This window comes from Antrostomus carolinensis, unplaced genomic scaffold (assembly GCF_000700745.2).
Source record: "Antrostomus carolinensis isolate BGI_N321 unplaced genomic scaffold, ASM70074v2 scaffold12806, whole genome shotgun sequence".
In the NCBI taxonomy this organism is placed as follows: domain Eukaryota; kingdom Metazoa; phylum Chordata; class Aves; order Caprimulgiformes; family Caprimulgidae; genus Antrostomus; species Antrostomus carolinensis.
This window is the reverse complement of record NW_010322602.1, coordinates 5,714-27,960: the sequence shown is the minus strand read 5'-3', so window position 1 is coordinate 27,960 and position 22,247 is coordinate 5,714. Positions and strand designations below refer to the sequence as shown.

General features: G+C 36.6%; 1 protein-coding gene across 1 annotated transcript; it reads right to left on the bottom strand.

Moving 5' to 3' along the window:
• Positions 1-833: 833 nt before the first annotated feature.
• Positions 834-21,655, bottom strand: LOC104526752 (PR domain zinc finger protein 5-like; the record flags this gene model as incomplete). Its single annotated transcript, XM_010170294.1, has 3 exons — positions 834-1,174; positions 6,557-6,661; positions 21,570-21,655. Coding segments are annotated over 3 exons (356 nt in total), but the record flags the coding sequence as incomplete, so codon positions are not given.
• Positions 21,656-22,247: the final 592 nt, after the last annotated feature.

Genomic DNA, 22,247 nt, shown 5'->3' with positions numbered 1-22,247 from the left:
TTTATTACATTAAACAATCTGCTAACATGAAGAATTTGATTGTTACTTAGCTGTAAAACAGTATTTTTCACAGTGCTCATTAACAGACTTAAGAAAACAAAGGTATTTAAGTGGGATGAAGAAATCCAGGGCATCTGATTCAGGAAGAAACACACTGGGAACCAAGAAATCAAATACCTGTTAACCAGGTAATTGTAGCTGCTCAAGCTACTCTGTTAAGATGTCTTTGCACTTGCCTTGCCAGTCACAATGATGAGTATGAATATAGTACTTAAACTAAATTGCTCAAAATTTTCACTTCAGCCTTGTTTCATGTAACCAGAAGAAACACATCCTCCTCAATGCTCATACAGGAATACTTAACGTGACCGATTTCCACAGTTTCTGTACTCATACATTTTGGCATCTCAAGAACCAATTGAAGTTAATGAGTTTCATCTAGTAACGAGAAAGCTGCAAATAAAATGAGACAAAATCATGTTACAACAGAATGCAGAACCAAGATCTGAATAAAATATGACTGGGTGCAATCAGCAGTCAATTAGAATGACAAATTCTGTATGGTTCCAAATTAAAGAATTTTAATGGAGTCTTGAAGCTTAGATACAGAAATACAGTTGCAGACAGCCAAGGGTTCAGTTCCAAATGTCCAGGATCTCGCGGTAATGCTACCAATATCTAAGTTTCTAACGCTGTAATTAAGAAGGTTAAGTTTGCTTCAAGTTTTTTTTTGGTTGGGTTTTTTTACTTTTTATTTATTTTTTTTAAATGAGGATAAAATTTTCCCAAAGTTCTTTTATCTTCAATATTTATTTTCAAGCCATGTTTTACTTTCTTTGGTTTTTATCCTACTAGTATATTTTTTTAAAAGTGAGAAAAATAACACGTGAACACAAGACAATTGTTTCTCCTGACTATGCTTACTAGTCAGGTGAGAAGTCTGGAGTTTGTACATGTACAAATGGAGCACTTTGGAACGTGAGATCCATTCTTCTCACACACTTTGTAGTTAGCTGTCAGTTTCACCATGGACATTTTCCATGTGCACTTTGAGGTAGTCATTTCTTGTAAACTTCTTGTGGCAAAGCTGGCATTCTGCCATTGGTCGATTTGGGTTGTGAGTCAGCTTGTGTCGGATCAGCATTTTCTTCAGGCTGAAGGACAGATCACAAACCTAAGGCAGTGGAGACACGACAAAGACAAAAGAAGCCTTAAAACTTCAGGTATGTGTAATGCTCCTTGTGTTACACCACTGAGGCCACAGCCACATATACCTGGAATGCTTAATAAATGAGCTAGTCTTTGGAAGAATAACTTCTTCAGAACGCACCTTAAAGATCATTACTCTGTCTGGTATCTTTCAACATCATACATTAATAGTGGTACCACAGGCATGGGAAGAAAGGGGGGCGGGAGCGGGGAGCAGAAGGTGAAAAAGATTGAATCTTCAAAATATCAACACACTGATGTGTCTCAGTTACATTGTGGTTTGGTTGTTTGTCGTGGGCTTTTTTGTTTTGTTTTAAACCTACTAGTCTATCTGGGATGCTGCAAAAATTCTGACAAAACATCACAAGCCTCTGTCAATTTGACCTCAAATGAAATATTTCCTTCCTGACCTCCAGAATTATATCTGCGGGTTCCTAAAAAATCAGTTCAGTTACAAGGAGGGAGGAGTGAGAAAAAAGAGGCTCTGAAGATTGCAAGAAAGGTTAATAATTATTATAGAGGAACTCTCATTGTTCCAGTCTTCCTCTGCCTTGTCAAGAAAACAGAAGACATCTGGCAAATGAAAGTGCAGTTCCTTTGCTGTATTACCTGGTGTGCAGCTTCCCTTCCTCTACTGTACTCCAAGCACTCCAGTTCATTCTACCATTTGAATAAACAGGTAGAGGGACTCTGCCAACGCTAAAACCATTATTTCTTATAAAAATTCCTGTACTCAAGTCAAACTGAAAGGTTAAGAACAAGCACAGCCAAGAGGAGTTAGAATGAAAAGTTAAGAACCTGCAGGCAAGACATCAAGTCAGTTGAAATTGTGCAGTTACATTGTCATATTCACCTTCCATCCTGGTACATAATGAATGCATGAATTTACTAGAAAAAAAAAATATAGAAAGTGTATTCCTGATCTGACAAATGAAATAGGCAAGAGTCATGTAATTAAATAAAGAACATCCATAAACTTGAAATCTTAGAATTCCACGTTTATTCCAGACAAAAAAAGTCTTCCACGCAGAGGAAACTCACGGAACCCAGCACAATCCCTCCTTAGGAAATCTAGTTTTAAATTCATACTGGTAGCAAACTAATAATGAAAATGCTGAATGATTACTGGTTCCTTTTGAAACCAAGACAGGCAAATAGAGCTGACTATCCAAGTAGATAATCTTGACCTGCAGCATATATATTTTATGCCAATTAAGGCAAAACCATACAACGACCATAAAAAGGGCAATTGCCAGAAGCAAGTTTTGCACCCAAAATAATTTTTCCCCAGACAAGAACACTGTACGTGCTGTTACAACATAACATTTTGAATTTATGACATGATGTAATACAAGGACTTCTGCACAGTAACTGTTAACTCTCCAGCTTTTTTCCCCTCAATGTATAATTACCTCTTTCAGACCCAAGCAACAGTCACCCTTTTGTTATGCAACAGTGAACATCACTCACAGAACAGTCAGGTCTTAATACTGATTTTGCCAAATACCATTTGCTATTCCTCTTCCACAGAACACACAAAGTCAACTCATAACATTTATCTAATCATAACCATCATGCTTGCTCACAAGTCTCAACATGTCAAAAGTATCACATATACTTCTAAACACAACATATTTCTTGGAAGCCAGGAAGCCTGTCAAGGATACACATACATACATGTGTTTTGTGTATCTTACACACACCTCTTAATTTGTAAAGTAAACATCTTATAACACAGTCTTAAAGTACATTTTTTATTTCTAATACTCATGTAACTGGTATAACATGTCCTGCTGTTCCTTCAAGGCTCTACCATGTTTTACTATCTAACTTCTTCAAAAAGAACACGAAATGTACAGGATCATTAAAGATAAGATACATCTTGTGCTGAACTTATGTATAAAAGGTTTTAGTTTGGTTTTTTTTACGTGTTTGCTTCATATTTCAATTTTATAAGCAAGACGGACATTTTATAGATTTACAACCATGCTAGAGCTAATGTGCACTTGAACTCAATCAATCTCTTCAAAATGATCAAAGTTTTGATTGAGTAGGGAGGCTGGAAAAGACTGACATTTGAAAGTAAGTGTAGGGTCAACTAAAGGCAGAGTGAAGGGAAATACTGTACTGGAAAAAAACCAGGACACGCAGTGCCTGACCTTTCTGCCCTCAAAGAATAATCTGCTCTCTGAGGCAACTGAAGTTCAACTGGTCTTCCAGTAAAAACAGGCTGGTCTTCAGAGAACAGAAATCTAACATAGCAGGAAAATACACATTTTTATATTTCCATATTTCAGGTTTTTTTCACTTTGCTATAAGGTATGTATTAGAATTTTCATCTTAAAATGGGAATATTCAATTTCTACTACTATCAGTGGCATGTGAAAGCTTTGAGTCATTAACTGTGAGTTATGAAAATGGTTTTGTTAACTGATAAGACACAGAAATAGCCACATAAACTGCAGCACCTTCAAACAGGGTACAAGGATTACTTTCACATGCAGCACAAGCTTGTACTTTCTGTTCCATATACCTGAGAAATAGGAGAGAGAGAGAGAGAGGAAGACATAGCTTTTATTTCTGATTCTAGAAGAAAATTCTATTTGAAGCAAAAATGAGGTCTAAAAAATGGTAATAGTTTATATTGGGTGAGGAGAAGTGCACTGTCAAGTGAAGCCTGTTTTTGAACCCATAAAATACACGGGGTTTTTTTCAAGAGCCAAAAGTTTTCTTTCTTCAGATCTTTTGCACTGAAGGCAACTCCTGTTTGTAAATGCTAATAGCACTAGTAAACAAAGAAAATTCTGACAGAAAATGTTAATGTTATTTAGAAGAAAGAGCCAAACAGCTTCTATGACTGCTTCTTGTGCCAGGTAGGAAACGAGACCAAACCGCTCCATCGTCTGAAGACGTTTGTCTTTCAGCATGGCTTCATCTATGATTACATTTATGAATGTGTTAATCATTGAAAACATAGCCTGTTTTCCACCTTCAAAGGATTCTTAGTAGGTCTGGGCATTGGACTGATGGACTTTTATTACTTTAATCCTTTAAAACATGCAATGGAAATGGGGGAAAAAAAAAATCCAGAAAATAGTAACAAAGATTATTATGAACCTGGGAAGTCATCATGCAAAACGTTGAAAAGAGAAATAACTTCAGAGAAGCTAAGAAGGAACACAGCACATGGACAAAAAGCAATGAATGGAATGGCTATTAATCCTTTCTGTTAATGAAGAACTAAAAGACATTTATTGAAATTCCATTGCAGTAACCTGACACTCTCCCCTCCCCACAATCTCTTTCCACAGTTAAGAAATTGGGGAAGTTACTGACATAAATTACCACTCAAGTCATTATAAGAAAAATAATGAGAACATCTACAGCTATCTTTAGAAGGATAAAAAAATTTTATGTGAGAATATTTAAGTGTAAAAAGCAATCTTTAGTACTGGGGAGTCAACAATAAGTGTCTCCCATGGGTACATTTTCCTTTAACTGTCCACTACTGGTTTTCCTGTAACTTCTGTTGAAACATCTGGTAATATGCAATGTGCAAGACAGCTCTGGAGGAACGGGCTGCTCTGGGTGACATTTACTATGTCCCCAGCATCTGCAGAAGTGGAGTCCACATGAAGGAAGGAGTAACTATTGAAAACAAAACTGTCAATACTCTCCAAGTGTGCATTAAGCAGCAGACCACAGTAGGCACCTGGGCAACTGAAGAGTGTGTGAATGAACAGCAGAGACAACTGCTGTTTATGTCCAAACCCCAAAAACTCAGCAATCTCCGCAATGTGTGGCTAGCAAAAGACTAGTATTGAAGAATAAATTTAGTGAAACATGGCAGTTATTCAAAGCATAAAAAAAATCTCCAGTAAATGAAGGCACATAAAAATTCTCAGAGAAGGACTATGACTAGATACAGATTACAGCTGTTTCTAGAAATACTATGTTTAGGGAAAATACAGTTCTATTTAATTAATGAGAAAAACGGAACAAAAGTTGAAAGTGTGTTTTTTTACAGCTCCTATTTTCAATTAAAGAGAGAAAAAGGAATAAAATATAACCAGCAACCCAAACTGATCTGAAAAAGTACACTGTGAATCCAAGACCAGTGAATCTTGGATCCACAGTGTGGGAAAAACTGCATTTACACGGTAAGCTAGCCAACTGCTGATAAACAATATAGCAATCTGAAAGCTGAAAAAGTTATTGACAATGATTTGGAATTAGAGAAATCCTCAAGGTATTATTCTAGAGCCATGCTAAGATTATCCCAAAAGAATACAGTAAATCTCACTTGTAGACATCAGCAAAATATTGTAGACGAAATTTTTTATTAAATTAATGCATTTTACTTTCCATGAAATGTCACCAGATTATTTATTAAAAGCCAGATCAACTAACAGACCCTTGCAACTTTCATGCCAAGTGTTTATTATAATTTTGCATCTAATTTTAGAAATCTGTGAACAAATTTACAACTCTTCAGAGCCACCCAGGATATAATCAAAAGCTGGTGGTTCTATTGTGACCACTTCGTTAAGAGCCAATATCAGAAAACAAAGCACCTATATTAATTCTATAACCTATTCTGATGCCCTTCTCTAAATCCTCAAGCAACAACTTAAATTCTGGCAGTCGATAATTCTGAAAGACATTCTTTTCCAACAGTTTCTGCACGTTTAGCCTCCCCACCTACCTTCCAAAAGCCAGGAGATGCACTATATACAGGATGGGGTATGCTGAATGAAAAGTACTTGACAGTGATCTATGAACTGCAATATGATATGCTGCATTTCAGCACTGCAAGCATACACAGCATCCGTGATTTCTCACTGAACAATTAAAAAAAAAAAGGAAAAAAAAAAGAGCAAACCCAATCTATAAGCAGATGTTGAAAATATCAGACCAGATTTCACCAAACAGAAATAAAAAAAATTGTATTTGTGTCATTCAATAACATCAGAAGCATTCAGATGCCATGTAATGAATTAAACACCTTTTCCTGTATAAGCTAATCTCCAACAATTAACCTGTCATACGATTTATACAGGAATCAAACCAGCATGAATTTGTTAACTTGCAGCATCCAAATTACATAAATAATGGTGAAAATACTTCTTAAGGGATCCAAAACCATAAAATAAAAGGGTGTGCAACGTTCTTGGCAACTGAAGAGGGTACATAAAATTCCCTGAATGGCCTTTCATTAGTTAAGTAATCAAAGACCATATGAAGTGGAACTTTAAGCCACAGCAATAGGTGCAAGGCCATAGTGTCACTGCAATTGAGTCCTGCTGCTGCACCAAAGTCAAGAAGACAAAGGGATAGATCAACTCACATCACACTGAAACGGCTTCTCTCCGGTGTGGGTTCTCATGTGCTCATCTAGGCCTCGCTTTTGACTGAAAGCCTTGTTACACTCTGAACATTGGTACGGCTTTTCCTGTATGAAATGACAACAGCGAGTGAAAGTGAGTCAACACAGAGCCCAAGTCATTAGAGGAGTGGAATTCCATGCTGGATGGTGCAAGTTTTATATTCTCTCTAAGGGATTACAGTCAGTGAAAACAACAGAAAACGACTTTCAAATGATTAAGTGAAAGCTGGGAAAGCTGTGGCCTGACAGTTTCCACTTCAACACCCACTTATGAATTAATTATCTGTTCTGGTCTTTCAAACCCAGCCATTTTGGAAGTCTGTTTTTCGTAATGTGAAAGGTACAGAAACATAAAATTCCAATGTTTCTTTATCCTCCACAAAAGCTTAAAGCGGAAAGACAAGTCAGATGTCTATGAAAACCTCAGGTTAGCATTTTTCCAAGCAGGGGAAGAGGTGAGAGGGGGAAGTGGAGGTACAAGGAAAGCTTATGGTAGAGAAAAAAAAAAAACCAACTTATTTTGAAATGTGGTGACAGAAGGTTAATCAGATATTCCTTGCAGAATCTCAAAAGAAGTGCAGATGGCAACCAAGCCATCTGTATTTTTATTAGAACTATTGGTTAGCAGCTACTGTAACATACGATGTTATAAAAGTTGCAAGCTCACTGACATCAAATAGAGAGAGATATGTATGGAAAACCACTTATATAAAGATTTTCTTCTTCGAAATTCTTCCTTAATATAGAAACTTTAATATAAGGTGTAATTCTTCCTTTATTCCACTAAAGTTACAAAAGATTTAGGGAAACCAACATTTAAATAAATGAATTAAATGCAGAAGTTAGTATTATGGCACTGCACATTGCCTCACTAAAACTTTTATGCTCTAGAGGCACCTTAATTTTGAATCAATTATATTTATTTCACTCATCCTCCTTTTTTTTGTGGTCCCTAATTCTGTATTACTTAAGTTCTGAAGATTGGTATTTTGGGCAACAAAGTAAACACTTTTTACTAAATTAAACTGAAAACAAAGACTGAAAATCAATAGGCAATAAAAATGCTAAGTCCATGAATTAACAAATAATAGGCAGTAATCTTAGTGGCCTTTTGGGAAATAACATGGGATCCAAGGATAAATGGAACAACTCAGGTGAAGTGCTGAAGCTACAGAGTGAAGAAATTGAACTACCCTCCCATCACATTTCCTAGAAAAGGCAGTGTCATAGAGAGAAATATCTCTGCTTTTAGTGGCAGGAATCCTCTAGCTCACCAAAATCAGACAGACAGGGAAAGGCATTTCAACTCCAGATATGAGTAAAGGATGAGATAAATAAAGTACATTTCAGTATGATGCAAGAAAAATCTTTCTACCAATGCAGGCTGAGTACACAGTGCCCAGCTGCATATAATCAAAGTGGCCTGAAGGGAAGCCACTAATCAGCTTTTCTGTGCAAGATTCTCCTTACAAATGTTTATTATCTTTGTGTTTTTTCATCATTATCTTAATTTTGTAATTTCCATGATTCCTCAGTATAGAGTAAAACATAACAAATTACCTAAAAAAAGATCTGAGCTGATCTTAAAAAAAAACAAAAAACAAAAACATCATCTAGACCAAAAACTTCACGTCACATGGAATTTTGCTGGACTTCACGGAGCAGGGTCTGCAATTTTTAAGGAAATGTATGAATAAGCCATATAAAAAGCAGGTTTCTGCAACAGCCCCTTAATTGGTTTTGCATTGTGGTTAACATAAACCACATTTTCTGCAAGTTCTTTGAAAACAGACGTTCTCTGTGAAGGTTGTTCCATAGAAAGTGCAAAGCAAAGTATATGATGTGTTCATCTTAAACACCTATGAAAACATTCATTATTGCAAACTGTACCAGGTGTACTTGCTCCCTTTTTATCATCTTGTTCTTCAGGTATCTGAGGAGCTAACTTGATTATGATTATCTCATTCATTTCGGAGTTAAATGGACTCCAGGATTCCATTTTGGATAAAGAGTCATAAACTCTGAAACGCTGAAGTCACAAAGCTGGGCTACAATATCTTCCCCAAGATTACGTTTGGCTATTTATATTATTCTCCATGGCAAAAATGGATATAGCTAACCATCCCCTTAGCATTTCTATTCAAATTCACATATGTAGTGCATGAAACACATCCGAAGCTGTCTTTGATCTAATTTTAGATTCCTTAGTGACTTCAGCAGACAATTCTGATTCACACCAGCCCCCTCTCCCCTCTCTCCACTAAGCTAAGCTGCCCTTCATTCACATTTGTGTCTGTTTCAGTAAAATCAGTAGTGTTGTCCAGAGCAAAACTTGGCCCCAAGTTTCTCTGCAGAGAAAAAGACTTTTGTCAGTCTAGAAGAGGACATCATACTGAGAGACTGATTTCTTCAAAACAAAATATTCTGTGCTTTTCCTTTTCTCTCTCCCTCTTCCTCCCCTCATATAAATTTCCACTGCACAGTACTTGGAGAAGGCAACAATTGTAACGTGGAAAAGATGATGTTGGCTTGACATAACCACCACTGCTCTAAATGTGAACAGAAGAAAAAATAGATAAAAACTACAGCAATAAGTCTGAAAGAAAGTTAACGCCACCACAAAAGGACAATAGGGATCAATGACGAGCTTAGAAAAAAGTTGGACAAATTTAAAACATCAAGCAAAGGTAAAAACCTGCTAACTGTCAAAAAAACAGGAGGTCATTGGGAAGATAATGTAAGTCTGACTCCAGAGAACTCAGCAACTGCTAGTTCTATAAATCCACCCTCTGTTCAAAAAGTATCTGCCAGGCCATGACTATGGTGGCAGCAAAGCCAAAGTACTGCATGTGTTTTCTTTTATTGATAATACAAATGAGAAAGGGAGCAGAGAGAGACAGGATGTAGCTGATACTGCAGTGATTTAATATTACATTTTTAAGTATAAATAGAAATATGTAGATCAGGAATTATAACCTTCCTGTCTCTAAACAAAGAAAGGCCAAGAAGAGCTCAACTGGGACTTGGTATATTGGAAGGTGCTTTGCTGTAGGAATGGTATGCTAACTTAGAAGCTTCCATCTCTCACAATTTTTACTTCACTATGTTAAAACTGAGAGGAATTCAACATTTTAACAACTATGACAAATAAAACAGTGCCTGCAATGCACGCTTCATCTGTCTGTGGATAGCTGAATCACAAATGACTACCTTGGATTCTATGCAAATTGTGCTTTGCATTAGAAAGACATCAGAACATGAGAAATTCTCAAGGCCATTTGACACCACCTTTAACAGATTGATAGAACGTGTACAGAGTATCCTGCAACCACAGCAGATGGAAATACTTAAATGCAGAACATGTGAACTGCTAACTGCTGCTGCAGTTGACTGTATCTCCCTTAAGAAATATAAATACACTATGTATATTAGCTTAGCACTAGTGCACGTGGTAGTTTCTGTAAACCTGGTAAAATTTATTACACAGGTAAAACATGAATGACTTTGGTAGGAGTATCTCCAAAAAAGTCTTTAAATCTGAATTTAGAACTATAACATGAGCTCAACAGCAACAGCAAAAACAGCATAATCTAGACACTACTATATCATAGCTCAAGATTCAAATGAATGAAAATTAAGAACAGTTCTCATAACTCCATGCAAGGTGGCAGGAGCAAGTTAAAACCAAACGTTTTTGGTTAAATTAACTTTCTACAGTGATTGTAGATTTGTACCACTCAAAGTGAACTCGTCAAGCACAGAAATGTTGGTCAATAATCCTTTTTAATGCCTAAGTTTTAATTGACACACAAAGTATACTTAAAATCCCAGAGTTATCTAGGATCTAATCTCTCTTATGCTCATTTTTTTTTAATATATCCTACTGAATTCAGCAGATTTCCTTCTGATTTACTTCAGAATTTCACATACTGCATGTTTCTTCTTGTAGATCATGTTCACACATTTAAGCACACATTAGAATTACAAGAATCTCAGAGTAAGACATACTGACCATGTTAAGTTTCACATGATTATCAACTTGCTGGATCTGCACTTTCTACATGCTGAAAAGTGAACATTCAGAGTTCAGAGAAACAAGAAAAAGCATATCAGATACTATATCACTTGTAAATATTTAAACAGAATCTTATATTACCTGTAAACACTTACACTTGTCACACCTGTGACATGAGAAAATTGCCAGACATGCATAATGGTGATTATAATGGTGATGGGCCAAAAAAAAAAATTCTTCTCTGAAGACATACAAAATCAAAATCTGCATAACAGGTAAATCCAGAGACAAAAATTACTTATTTTGGAAAAATGAACAGTAAGGCACAGTAGATACATGAAGATTCTTGGTAAAACCTTAAGAAGCCTCAAAAGGTCTCAATCTAAACTCCTTGGGAAACAGTGGGTACGGAAGTTTCTTGGGTGAGATTTAGTCTCACAACAGGAAACACAGAGCTAAAGAAAAAAATATCAGGTTGTACTTCTGATAGCAAAATATTTTAAAATACATAACATCATCCTTTAGTTAACCTGATTTTTATTCTTCTTTTTTTAATTACTTTCATTATTCTAAACAAAGAGCTTTCCTTTAGTCCCAAAGAGAAAGTCTTACAATGCCTACGCACAAGATGTAGCTACAGTAACACTATCTGCATTCAAACCTTATGAGGAGAATGTGAAAATATTTGTACTACTCTTATTAAATATCATTTTCTGCTGCATGTATTTGCATTATCACTTGAACACAGGGTTAGTAAAAAAACTGTTTGGAAAAAAAACCAGCAAGAATGGAAAAATATGACCTAGAATGAACAAACACGACCAGCCAGACAACATTAAAATACACTACTCGGGCTTGCAGCTACCAAGAGCTGACCTCTCAAGCAGAACCTTGGAAATCCTACAGCCTTGTCCACCTGAAAATGCAGCAAAGACAGTGGTGTTATCTGCTTACAAACCAGGAAGACAGTGACAAATACAGACTGCAGGAAGTATTACCTCAGGGGTACCTTAGGCATTGATGGAACAAGATTAAGTTTAAGACACCTGCACATTTCACATAAACCCTTTTGCTTTGTGTATTTTAAACCTTCTCCTAATACCACCAACACTGTTTCAATTATTACTAATTATTGGTGTGGATGTGTCCCTCAAACCACACTAAGGAGTTCTTCAGCCAGTTGTACACAGCATGTATCAAAGATGGTGACCAGTGTCCTGGTTTTTGACAGGTACCATCCTGTCAGAAACCCCACCTAAATGTGAACTGAAGGTTCAGGACTACAACAGCCTGAAAAGCATGATCTCAGGGGCTTGGAAAGAGTCCAACCAGAGGCAGCCTAACACAGGGTTCATGATGTATACCCCATAAGCAACCCACAACCTAACTTGCAGCCTCACTAACAGCAAACTTTGACCAAAAGTTAAGCAGAACAGCAATGAAGTCCTAGAGAATAGGACGGGTCTTTCTGCTTGGTCTAGAGACTCCCCACAGACTGTGCTGAGGGTCAGGCCAAGTGAGTCGTTCTTTACAAGAAAACCTGTTGACAGCAGCTGTGGTAACAGACCTTTGAGCCTCTGCAAATTCCAGTGTCAATGCACAGGTTTTTTCTACATTTAAGAAAAGCAATGGGTAGTTTCACTATCAGCAAAGTGGTGACATACAATGATTGCTCAATTCTTTTTAAAAGATCAGCTTTCACCTTCAGCAAAGGGCTAGGAATTGAGGTATAGTGCAGTGAGAAAGACTACTAGTAAAGTGCCTACTCAAACAAGGGTGGCTTATGTAGCTGATGTTTAATTACATTTCAGCCCTAAGAAAAAAAAAAAAAAAGACTAAGCTGATTAGCAGCAAAAAACCATCAGTGATACTTTCTGCTAGGTCATCACCACTAGCAACACATCCCCCGTTGAGAAGAAAGGCCAAGTCACTTAAGATCACAGATGGTGCGACTTAATGGAGCCGAGTTTTGTATTTAAGTGTGAAAAATGTAGAAGAACAAGATGGTCTCTTAGTAACTAGAAGGTTTTTGGAAGTTACAGCAAGTGGCTCTCCCACAGACAGAGCCCTACTTCAACTATCAGACTTGCTTTAAATTACTAAAGTAATCTTGACACAGGAAGACAAAGGCTGATGAGAATTTACAACTGTACAGAAGTAGTAGGGATTTGAATCCTGTAATGATTAAAACTCAATAAACAATCACTTTACAAGTACACATTTCCTCGGTTGACAAGTAAAAGCTTTTTAAAAAGTATTTCCAATAACTAGAGCAGGCACAGAAACTTTCCTTATGAAACAATTTCAAAAGGATTTTTGCAAATTTTAACAAAAATGTCACTTTCATTAGAATTGACTGATGTTTTTGTTAGACAAGTTCTCAATTAATTCTGTTTTGGGGGTTTTGAAAAAAAAAAAATTAAAATATTTCCAATAACTAGAGCAGGCACAGAAACTTTCCTTTTGAAACAACTGTGAAAAGATTTTGGTAAATTTAAACAAAAAGTCACTTTTATTAGAAGTGACTGATGTTTCTGTTAGACAAGTTCTCAATTAATTCTGTTTTGAGGGTTTTGGAAAAAAAAAGAAAAAAACAAAACCCTTAAATTCTTGCAATAAATTTGTAATGAAAATAAAAACATGCATCTTCACTGAAATACTTGACAGAAGAAAAAAAGGTATATTTCTTCAAAAGCTCTAGTATATCCAAATAGTTGGAATTTACTATACCATTAAATTCCTGTTTTTCACAGTAGTTCTGCCTATTTGCTACCTATAATCTGTAAAGTTTTTGTTTCTTTGGGTTTTTAAAACCACTGAAGTAATTTCTGCCCCTAAGATTTAGGGAAGAAGGGTTTATTTAATCAGCCATGATGGAAATTAAATAATGTTGATTTGCTCTTGGAAACAGAACAATAGTAACACAAAAAAAAAACCCAAAACATTTCTACTCTACAAAGAAAAGATGATCATCAGCCAACATTACACTAAAAAAAGAGTGTGAAAATATAGGTGCAGTGGGATTCAAACCTTCTATGTTCTGTATACAAACACAGATTCCACAGGCAAGGAAACCACAGTTTGCACTGGCAAAGTCATCATCCTCAGACAGATGTTTGGGAACTCACTCATATCTCACCAATAGGGAAATATAAATAAAATCTAATATAAAAAAAAAAAATCAAAATTCAATCAACACCTCATAGTATTTCATTACACACTGTCATGTGCATAGAAGACTATATTTAGTACCCAACTTTTTTTTTTGGCAGTAGCACATTATGCTGTTTCTAGAACACATGACCTGTTTGAAAACAATAGAAAGGGTTGTGTAAAGTTCCAAATGAGTGCCTTGGAAAGACTGTTTAACTCAGGACCTGGATGAGGACAGTTTTTTCTTTGTACTGTCCCAGCAGCAAGCTGAAACACAGGCTTGAAGAGAAAACTTCTACAGGAGACTGCCTAGCTTCCATGCTTATCATGACTTATACCTAATCCCATGAAATTCATGAATAAAACTCAAAATTAACTCAAGGTTGGCTAACCCTTGCATATCCTGTCAGGTTCTGAGGCCTTAACTTCTAAGGATATTTTTACTCTGGCGTCTCTTATGTGACTGTAGCCCATGCAGACACATTCATAAAAGCTTAAGACTCGTACTCTCAGCTACTACTTAACAAACTAACTGTGAAATTAAGGACTTCAAGAGTTGACTTCAAAACATATCTGATACTCAGGTCACTAGATCACACCAATCCTTGCAATTCTGAGGCTACACTGCTAACAGTATCTAAGCTGCCCAGCTTTAAAAGAACAAGAACAGGAGATCAATCTTCCTAAACAGTATTAGAAGTACTGATAGCTAAAGTGTCCAGAAGCTACATAACATCAGCTGCAACCTATTGACCAGTTCCATGCAAGAATATGTGTATATATACATGTATGTGTGTGTGTTTATATATATATATATAAATATACACACTAGCCAAGCATTTTAAGTGTGAACAAGTACAGTTAGTTGCAGAGTTACAAAAATATGCTTACCACTTAACTCGCTCTATTTCTTACAGTACAATCTCTGAACGTTAGGTGCTTTTTTAAACATAAAGATTAATGCATTTTTAAACAGCAGGCACTTATGCACGAAACAAAGAAACGTACCTAATATACTGTAATTTCTCCAGTTTTTAACTATTACCTCAGAAACATACAATCTGAGGATTACAGCCAGCAGTCTTTCAACCACCAGAAATCAGATTTTTAAAGAAGCAATAAAAAGTTCTATGTATCTGTTATACCTTCAGAGTATAAATATGAAATATTCAAATTAAGTGATGAAAAAGCATTTGCAAATGGCTTCTACTCTTTCTGTTTTCCATCACTGCTAAGTATTTAACTGAAACAAACTGTAATAAAACTACTATTTTCAGAAGTAATTAAAACATCAATTTAACGCAATGATAACTCTGGGCACTTATCAATGATATTTCCAAACACTGACAATTATATTGCAGTAATACACAATAATTTCTCTACATGTTTAAGCTTAAACTATATAATATTATGTAGGCACTGAATAAAGCCTTAGGAAAGAGCTGAAGTTTACTGCACTGTGAAGGTTGGAAGTATGCATGTATTTCCTCAAAGCTGATAAGCTCTGTAAATTCATTTAATCAAGAACTTCAATGAGTTCCTCATTTATGTTTTCTTAGGTTGTTTTATTTCTTCTTCTTAAAGAAAAAAAAAAAACCCACACCAAAAACCATCAACCAAATACATCTACTTTCATAGAAACAAATCAGTACTCAGGTGATGTTTGAATATTAGGTGGTTGGCATTTTCTTCTCCTTGCATTGTCAGCAGGGGTTTTGGCTTACCTTCTCTGTTTACTCCAGAGTTTGAGCTGACACCTGTGGCCACCCAGGCTGTACTCAGTTTAGCAGCTGCCAGACCTTAATCAACTTTCTGCAATGATTTTTCCAGCAGCCTTCCCTGATCCACAGGATCTGGTTTGGCACTTAATCCCACTGGTAAAATAGATCTAAATTTAATGTCTTCAATGACACTTTCCATGTTGAAAGTCATATTATTACTTTTAAGCTACTTCACAATTTTTCTGGCCAAAAGACCAGAGTCTTGTTTCAAGATATATACAAGAACAGCCCTTGAGGAAGGGTGCTATGATTATGTTTATTTCCACATTGCTAGACTTAGCTGATAGAAAAATACCTTCTGGATTTATACATCTTGATATTTACTCTTTGAATAATTATTTTGCATGCAAGAATAAATTTAAAAATAAAATGTATGTGTAGAAAAGGATAAGAAAAACAATAGCCAACATCCTTACAATCTTTTGAAGAGGAAACACATCAGATGCCTGAAGAAAGAAATTTCAAGTGTGACCTCCTAGCTTTTCTTGTTCTTAGAATAAACACTGGGAAACACAAGACAATTTTTATTTCCTAATCTTCAGTTTTGTCTTTGTTTAAATAGCCCAGGATCACAGAACAAGTTATAGTGAATTAGTATCATACTGAGGAGTTTAAAGCTATTTCTGCACAGGTATAATCTTTCTTCATTGGAAAAGTTCTTACATAGTACAGTTAGAATACCCCTCCTTTAGTGTTTATATTCAGATCAGGTGTGTGCTTTTGAAGCACACTTCCCAAATGTCCTATGTTGCTGTGCTTTGCTGCACACTTCCAAAATGTTTTGAACTGCATGACGTGGATCCCTTTCAGAAAAAAAATTAAATCAGAAGGTTTAATGCACTCCAGGGAGTGCTATTGTGCATTCAGACCACAGGACCAGACTACACATAATCTGCAGTAAAATCCTTGAAACACATACAAGATAAACAGCAGGTCCTCAGCACCAACTGTTTCACTTCACATATCTACTACTGCATTGTATTACCTGTTAACATACACGTAGTCTCTGATTTCCAGAATGAAGAATTAGACCATGACTGCCCTGAGCACCAGAGGTCCGCATGTGTTCACTTCAAAAAATACACACTTGAATAGCTCACAATTTTCAGCTTATACTTCACTTGGTTAAAGAATCAAAATGCTCAAAGCTGGAGATTCAGCTATCAGTACTATGTACAAATACGTTAGGCTGTCAACCTCAAAGTGAGCCATCTTAGTATCTGTAACTCCTAATCACCTCTACAAAACAGAGCAAAAGAGAGAACCTGACTAAACGAGCAAGACTTCTAGAGGATTCCCACCTTCTTCTTCAGCAAGAGGCATGTACCTGCTTGAGAATGAAATAGCAGGAAAGAGGAAAAGAGAACACCTCAGGCAGTAATGACAAACCTGCCTGGTCTTAAAGTACACGGCAGAAATTGTCAATAGTGGTGCATCAGTGCATAGATTGCAACTTTGCTAGCATCTCTGTGTTCAGAGAAACTTCAGGGCAGGTGATCTTGATATTACAAAACTATTACTTAAACAGCTGTTTTCTCTACTGAAAAGGGGTTTTTTTCATTTGTTTCCTGTAAAATATTCTTCTAGTTTTTTTTTCCTCTGAACACACTACTAAGTTAAAAATCATGCGTAAACAGCACCAAACACACGAGGATCAATTATTTAAGTTTTTCAATGTCTCCTAATGAGATTCTGAATATCAACCACTATATTCCTTACAAGCACCAACCTACTACAAACATTAAATAAATCTTCACATTTTTGCCAAGCACACAAGTGCTCTTGTAGATAATGGCCTCTTTTCAATTTACTTCTCAGTATTTCCTCTCCTTCTCTTCCTTCTTATTCCTTCCAAATACCCAAACTCCTTTCACCACTCTGCTCTCTCTTTTGTCTGATTACGTCTGAATCAGACCACCTAAAAATACATATTTATTGCCCCTATACCTCCACTAATATTTACTCATCTGAACAATTAAACAGCTTATTATCCTACAGTACTGCATGAATAATGTTCTGCAGAAGAACAGACTCAACATAACTACTCCTTCTGGCTTTAAAAATCTGTGAAAGTTCGTACTAAACTTTCCTTTCTGTTCTACTGTTTTTATTAACATTGCTAGAAAACTTTTTTTCCCTCTCCTACCAAGACTCTAAAATTTTTTGCTGTCCAGTTCTGTTTAGATATTGAATAAGGTGTTGAAGTATGAGGAAGAGGAACAGCTGGGAGATGTGAGATTATAGCAATAGGCTTGCGTTTTCAAAATTACCAGTAACGTTAACGATATCAATATTGATTCTTATTACCTTAAAGTAAAAAAAAATTAAAAAAAAAATATATATATTTGGGGATACATTAATATGAAATGCCATTCATATATGAATGAGCTTCACTGTGAAGCTTCAGAATAGGAGCAGCATATAAACAGCATGACCACAAAAAGAATCAAAACCCCAACTGCAAAGATTTCCAGTAGCCCGCTTAGCACACTTGCACACAAAAAAACCCTGCAGTATGACCTGTTCACATTTAGATGATCGTGACATCTCAAGTATATGGAAACACTCACATCACATCTGGTGTGAACAGAGTTCTTTCTTTCTGTAAGGATGATATTTTGACTACGTGACACAGCAGAACATTTCCCAAGATATTTTAAATCAAATTTTATTATGTTCTTAGTGCAATACAAAGTCTGCCTATTGACAACATCTACATATATTGAAAAGAAATCTTGACTCTGTAAAATCTATTTTCCTAACTCTTCCCTTTCCTATTAGCTAAATAACAAACACTGGTTAAATTGTTCTTCTGTTAAGCAATGTTTAAATTATTTTCTTTTTCCTCCTCTTTCAACATTATGTAAAGTCCTCAGTTTGTCTTTTAGTCCAATTTTATAGAAGTATTTTGGAGCCAGTCTGCAAATTTCAAAGATTTTTTTTTTTGCTTACATATAACAGAGGCAAAGTATGATAAATGAGAATATATGTAAGCAACAAATTACATAGAAAAGGTAGTAGCAAGCAGCCAAACAACAATAAAATAGCAATAGCCAAGAGCAAGAAACATCCCAAGAAAGCACACTCAGCTAAAGAACAACTCTAAGTTTTCCATTCAGTGCAATTAATCTACTTTGAAATTTTTTTTTTTTAATTGTTGACATAATATTTATTACCTGCACTGTGTGGGTAATCAGGACTGATGTCTACAACTAGCAAAAAAAATTTAAACAATTATCAAGAAAAAAAATGCACAGCTTTCCTCCACTTAAGTACAGCATTTTCTAAGAAGGTAGGATATGCAATCCTGCTGTAAATAACAGCTATCAGTTAATTTACAGCTTTTAAGCGAGGAAGGTAATGTTTGTAAAGTTCTCTAACCTTCTCTAACGAGCATGCATCTTGGAAGAACTCATCCCTTGGTGTAAATCACTATAGTCAACACAGATACCTCATTATAGGCTCTTTAAAGGCCTATTCTATCCCCCCAACCCCCCATTTTTTCTCTACAGAGGCTGGGGGGTTTGTTGTTTTGTTGTTTCTACTCAAACTGTATGACAAATCAGGAAGAAATTAAGTGTGGCACTATTTCAGAGCTGGTCTTGTTTAACACTCCTCCCACTCATAGCCATGTAGAACATACATGGTAATGAAATTTCTCCTGGTGCAAAACCAGTCATATAGGACAGTAACAACAGAAGAGATTTTATAGCACCGCTTGAAGTGATTTAACAGCTGGAAAGGAGAAACAATTAACAAAATTGCATTAGCCTGCTCCCAACTGTGAGAGACTGAAAGAGTTAATGAATGTCTCAATCATTGTAGCAAGACAAGTTCTGCACAGTAACAAGTTCTCCATAACTAAAGTAACAATAAGAGGAGCAGTTAGTGAGATGCAGAAGACTATTAGCAAGATGCAGAAGGTGGGATTCAGAAGGCACATTGGAGGATGTGTAGTTCTGTGTTCTGACATGCTGAACAAAACACCACCATATATATGGTCAAAAGTGACACAGAGTTTGTTGCAGGAAGGGGATGAGCGACCACCAGGATCCCCAAAAAAGATCCTCTGCGACCACCCTTCACAGTGGCACCTGCACAGTGAGACATAAAGCCTCACTCGAGGGACAGGGACTAAACTGTATAAAGACACAAACTGAGGGAGCCACATGCCTGCCCACCACTGGAGCACTGCCCCTTTGGTCTCGGTATCATCATGGGATCTGGGGGTCATGATACCTTTCCTTATCCCTTTCCTTTCCTGTCTCTCTCTTCTCTTCCCTCTTTTACAGAGTTTGTTCCAATAAGAACCCACATTGCCAACATTTTTAGATTTTCCAAGTTCAGGTTATTTTCATTATAAATAAAACATGTGACTGATAATTTGGTGTCGTTTCACCTTAATTTAGCCCAAGGGGATTTACAGAACTTTAGTCACTCTCCTCCCACCTCAGAGGTAGGACACAACACCAGTGGACCACCAGGAAGGATTGCCACCAAACTACTGATTACTTCTAAACTAAAGTTTGGTGTACACAAGCTAAAACTCCATCTAGGTCCTCCAGTTAATACCCTCAAAATCTTGGTGTAATAGCAGAAAATGAAACAAACAGTTGTGATCTTATCTTTACTTATTTAGAAAGCTATTCTGTGTGTAGATTTGCATATGGAGACTACTATCTTAACTACTGTCCTCCTTATTTCCTAACAGATAAAGAACTGTCTCGACTTGGCTTCCAGGTTGCCTTGACTTCTGTAAGCAGTAACAGCTCCCAAGGGATCACTAGTAAAAGCTACAGTTTATTTCTCACTTTTTGTTTGTTTACTTATGGTGGACGGGGAGGCCAGAGGCAGGTAGGATATGGAATGCTAGACCAGCTTAACTTCACCTGAAGATGTCTCTTTAGTAAAGGGCTGTTTGAAGACAGCTCTCTATTTTTTGCTGGCTGAGTGAGGCCAAGATCTTGCCTTTGTCCTCATGACAAGGCTTTTCCCTAAAACAGGGAACCTTTGTGCTGAGACCGGAGGTTCAAAAATAATCTTGGCGACGTCTGCTATTTACCCTTTATTTTGCCTTCACTTAAATAAGAGATAAATAAAGTAATTTCGCTGCTTCATATTTGTCATCAATTAGTAAAGTACAGCCCCTACAAAAGCTCACTGCATCTGGATTTTAAAAAGACAGCAAGAATCAAAGCACTAGACCACACAGAATCACAGAATGTCAGGGATTGGAAGGGACCTCATTGGACCATCTAGTCGAATGCCCCTGCCGGAGCAGGAACCTAAATGACATCACACAGGAAGGCATCCAGGCAGGTTCTGAATGTCTCCACAGAAGGAGACTCCACAACCCTGGGCAGCCTGTCCCAGTGCTCTGTCACCCTCACTGTAAAGAAGTTTTTCCTCAAGTTTAAGCGGAACCTCCTGTGTTCCAGCTTACACCCACTGCCCCTTGTCCTACCATTGGGCATCACTGAGAAGAGCCTGGCTCCATTCTCGTGACATTCACCCTTAACATATTTATAAACATTAACGAGGTCTCCCCTCAGTCTCCTCTTCTCCAAGCTAGAGAGACCCAGCTCCCTCAGCCTTTCCTCATAAGGGAGATGCTCCATTCCCTTAATCATCTTGGTGGCTCTGTGCTGGCCTCTCTCAAGCAGTTAAGATACTGAACTTTCAAGAATAGCCAGGCCTTTACAGAATCGTTTACTTAACAATCACAAACATTAAGTTATATTTATAAATAACTACAGGTTAACAGAAGGAGCTAGTACTGCCATTATTTCAACACATAAGAAATAAAACACAGAAAAAACAGAAGGCCAGTAAGGGAGAGATAATTAGAATTTAACAGTTAATGACTTAAATCTTTGTCTCTTATTTTGATAAGTATATGTATATATTGTTGTATATAATACGTTGGTATAGCCTAATCTCTACACAAACAGTAATTATTTGCTGTTCACCACGCATGATTCATAGACAATCCTCAAGTAACCATAAAAAATTAAGCTACACTTACCCTTGTGTGGGTGCGAATATGCATCTTCAATCCATCGTTCTTGCTGAAAGCTTTGTCACAGTAAGGACACTGGTAAGGACGCTCACCTGGAAAGAAGAAAAGCATTAAAATCCATAAATATGGTCTCAGTATATAAAGGCCTTGCGGCACGGTTATTTGTCAAACTGAGGTACTTATTTCTGGCCTTGTCTGCGCACTAAGTTCAAGGAAAGAGAGACCTAAGCATCAGGAAAATTACAAATAAAGGTCCAGCTGAGCAGGATACAAGGCTGGATCAAAATACTCCTCTTTGCTGCTTGATTTTGTTGTAGCAATATATGAATACACACAGAGAGCTGGGAGGAGAAGAGAAAAACAAAACAAAAAAACCCCAAAACCCATTTAAACACCCACTGCCCTTGCTCAAACCCCATTCCACAGTGACTTACACATAGTCACTTTTATGGTTAGGCATTAACTGCTCCCAAATATTTCTTCTGTTTCACATCTGGTCATTATTAGAGCTCTCTAGGTATCAGAATCTCAATGAAATATAAAGTCTACTGGTTTTTAATGCTGTATGTGAACTAACTGTGCCAAAAGCTAGTTAATCAAAAGTTTCTGCAATTTTTATGTCACAATTTATGACTGAAATGAAAGCAGAAGGATCTTAGCATTTCCTTTGCAGCATCCCATATC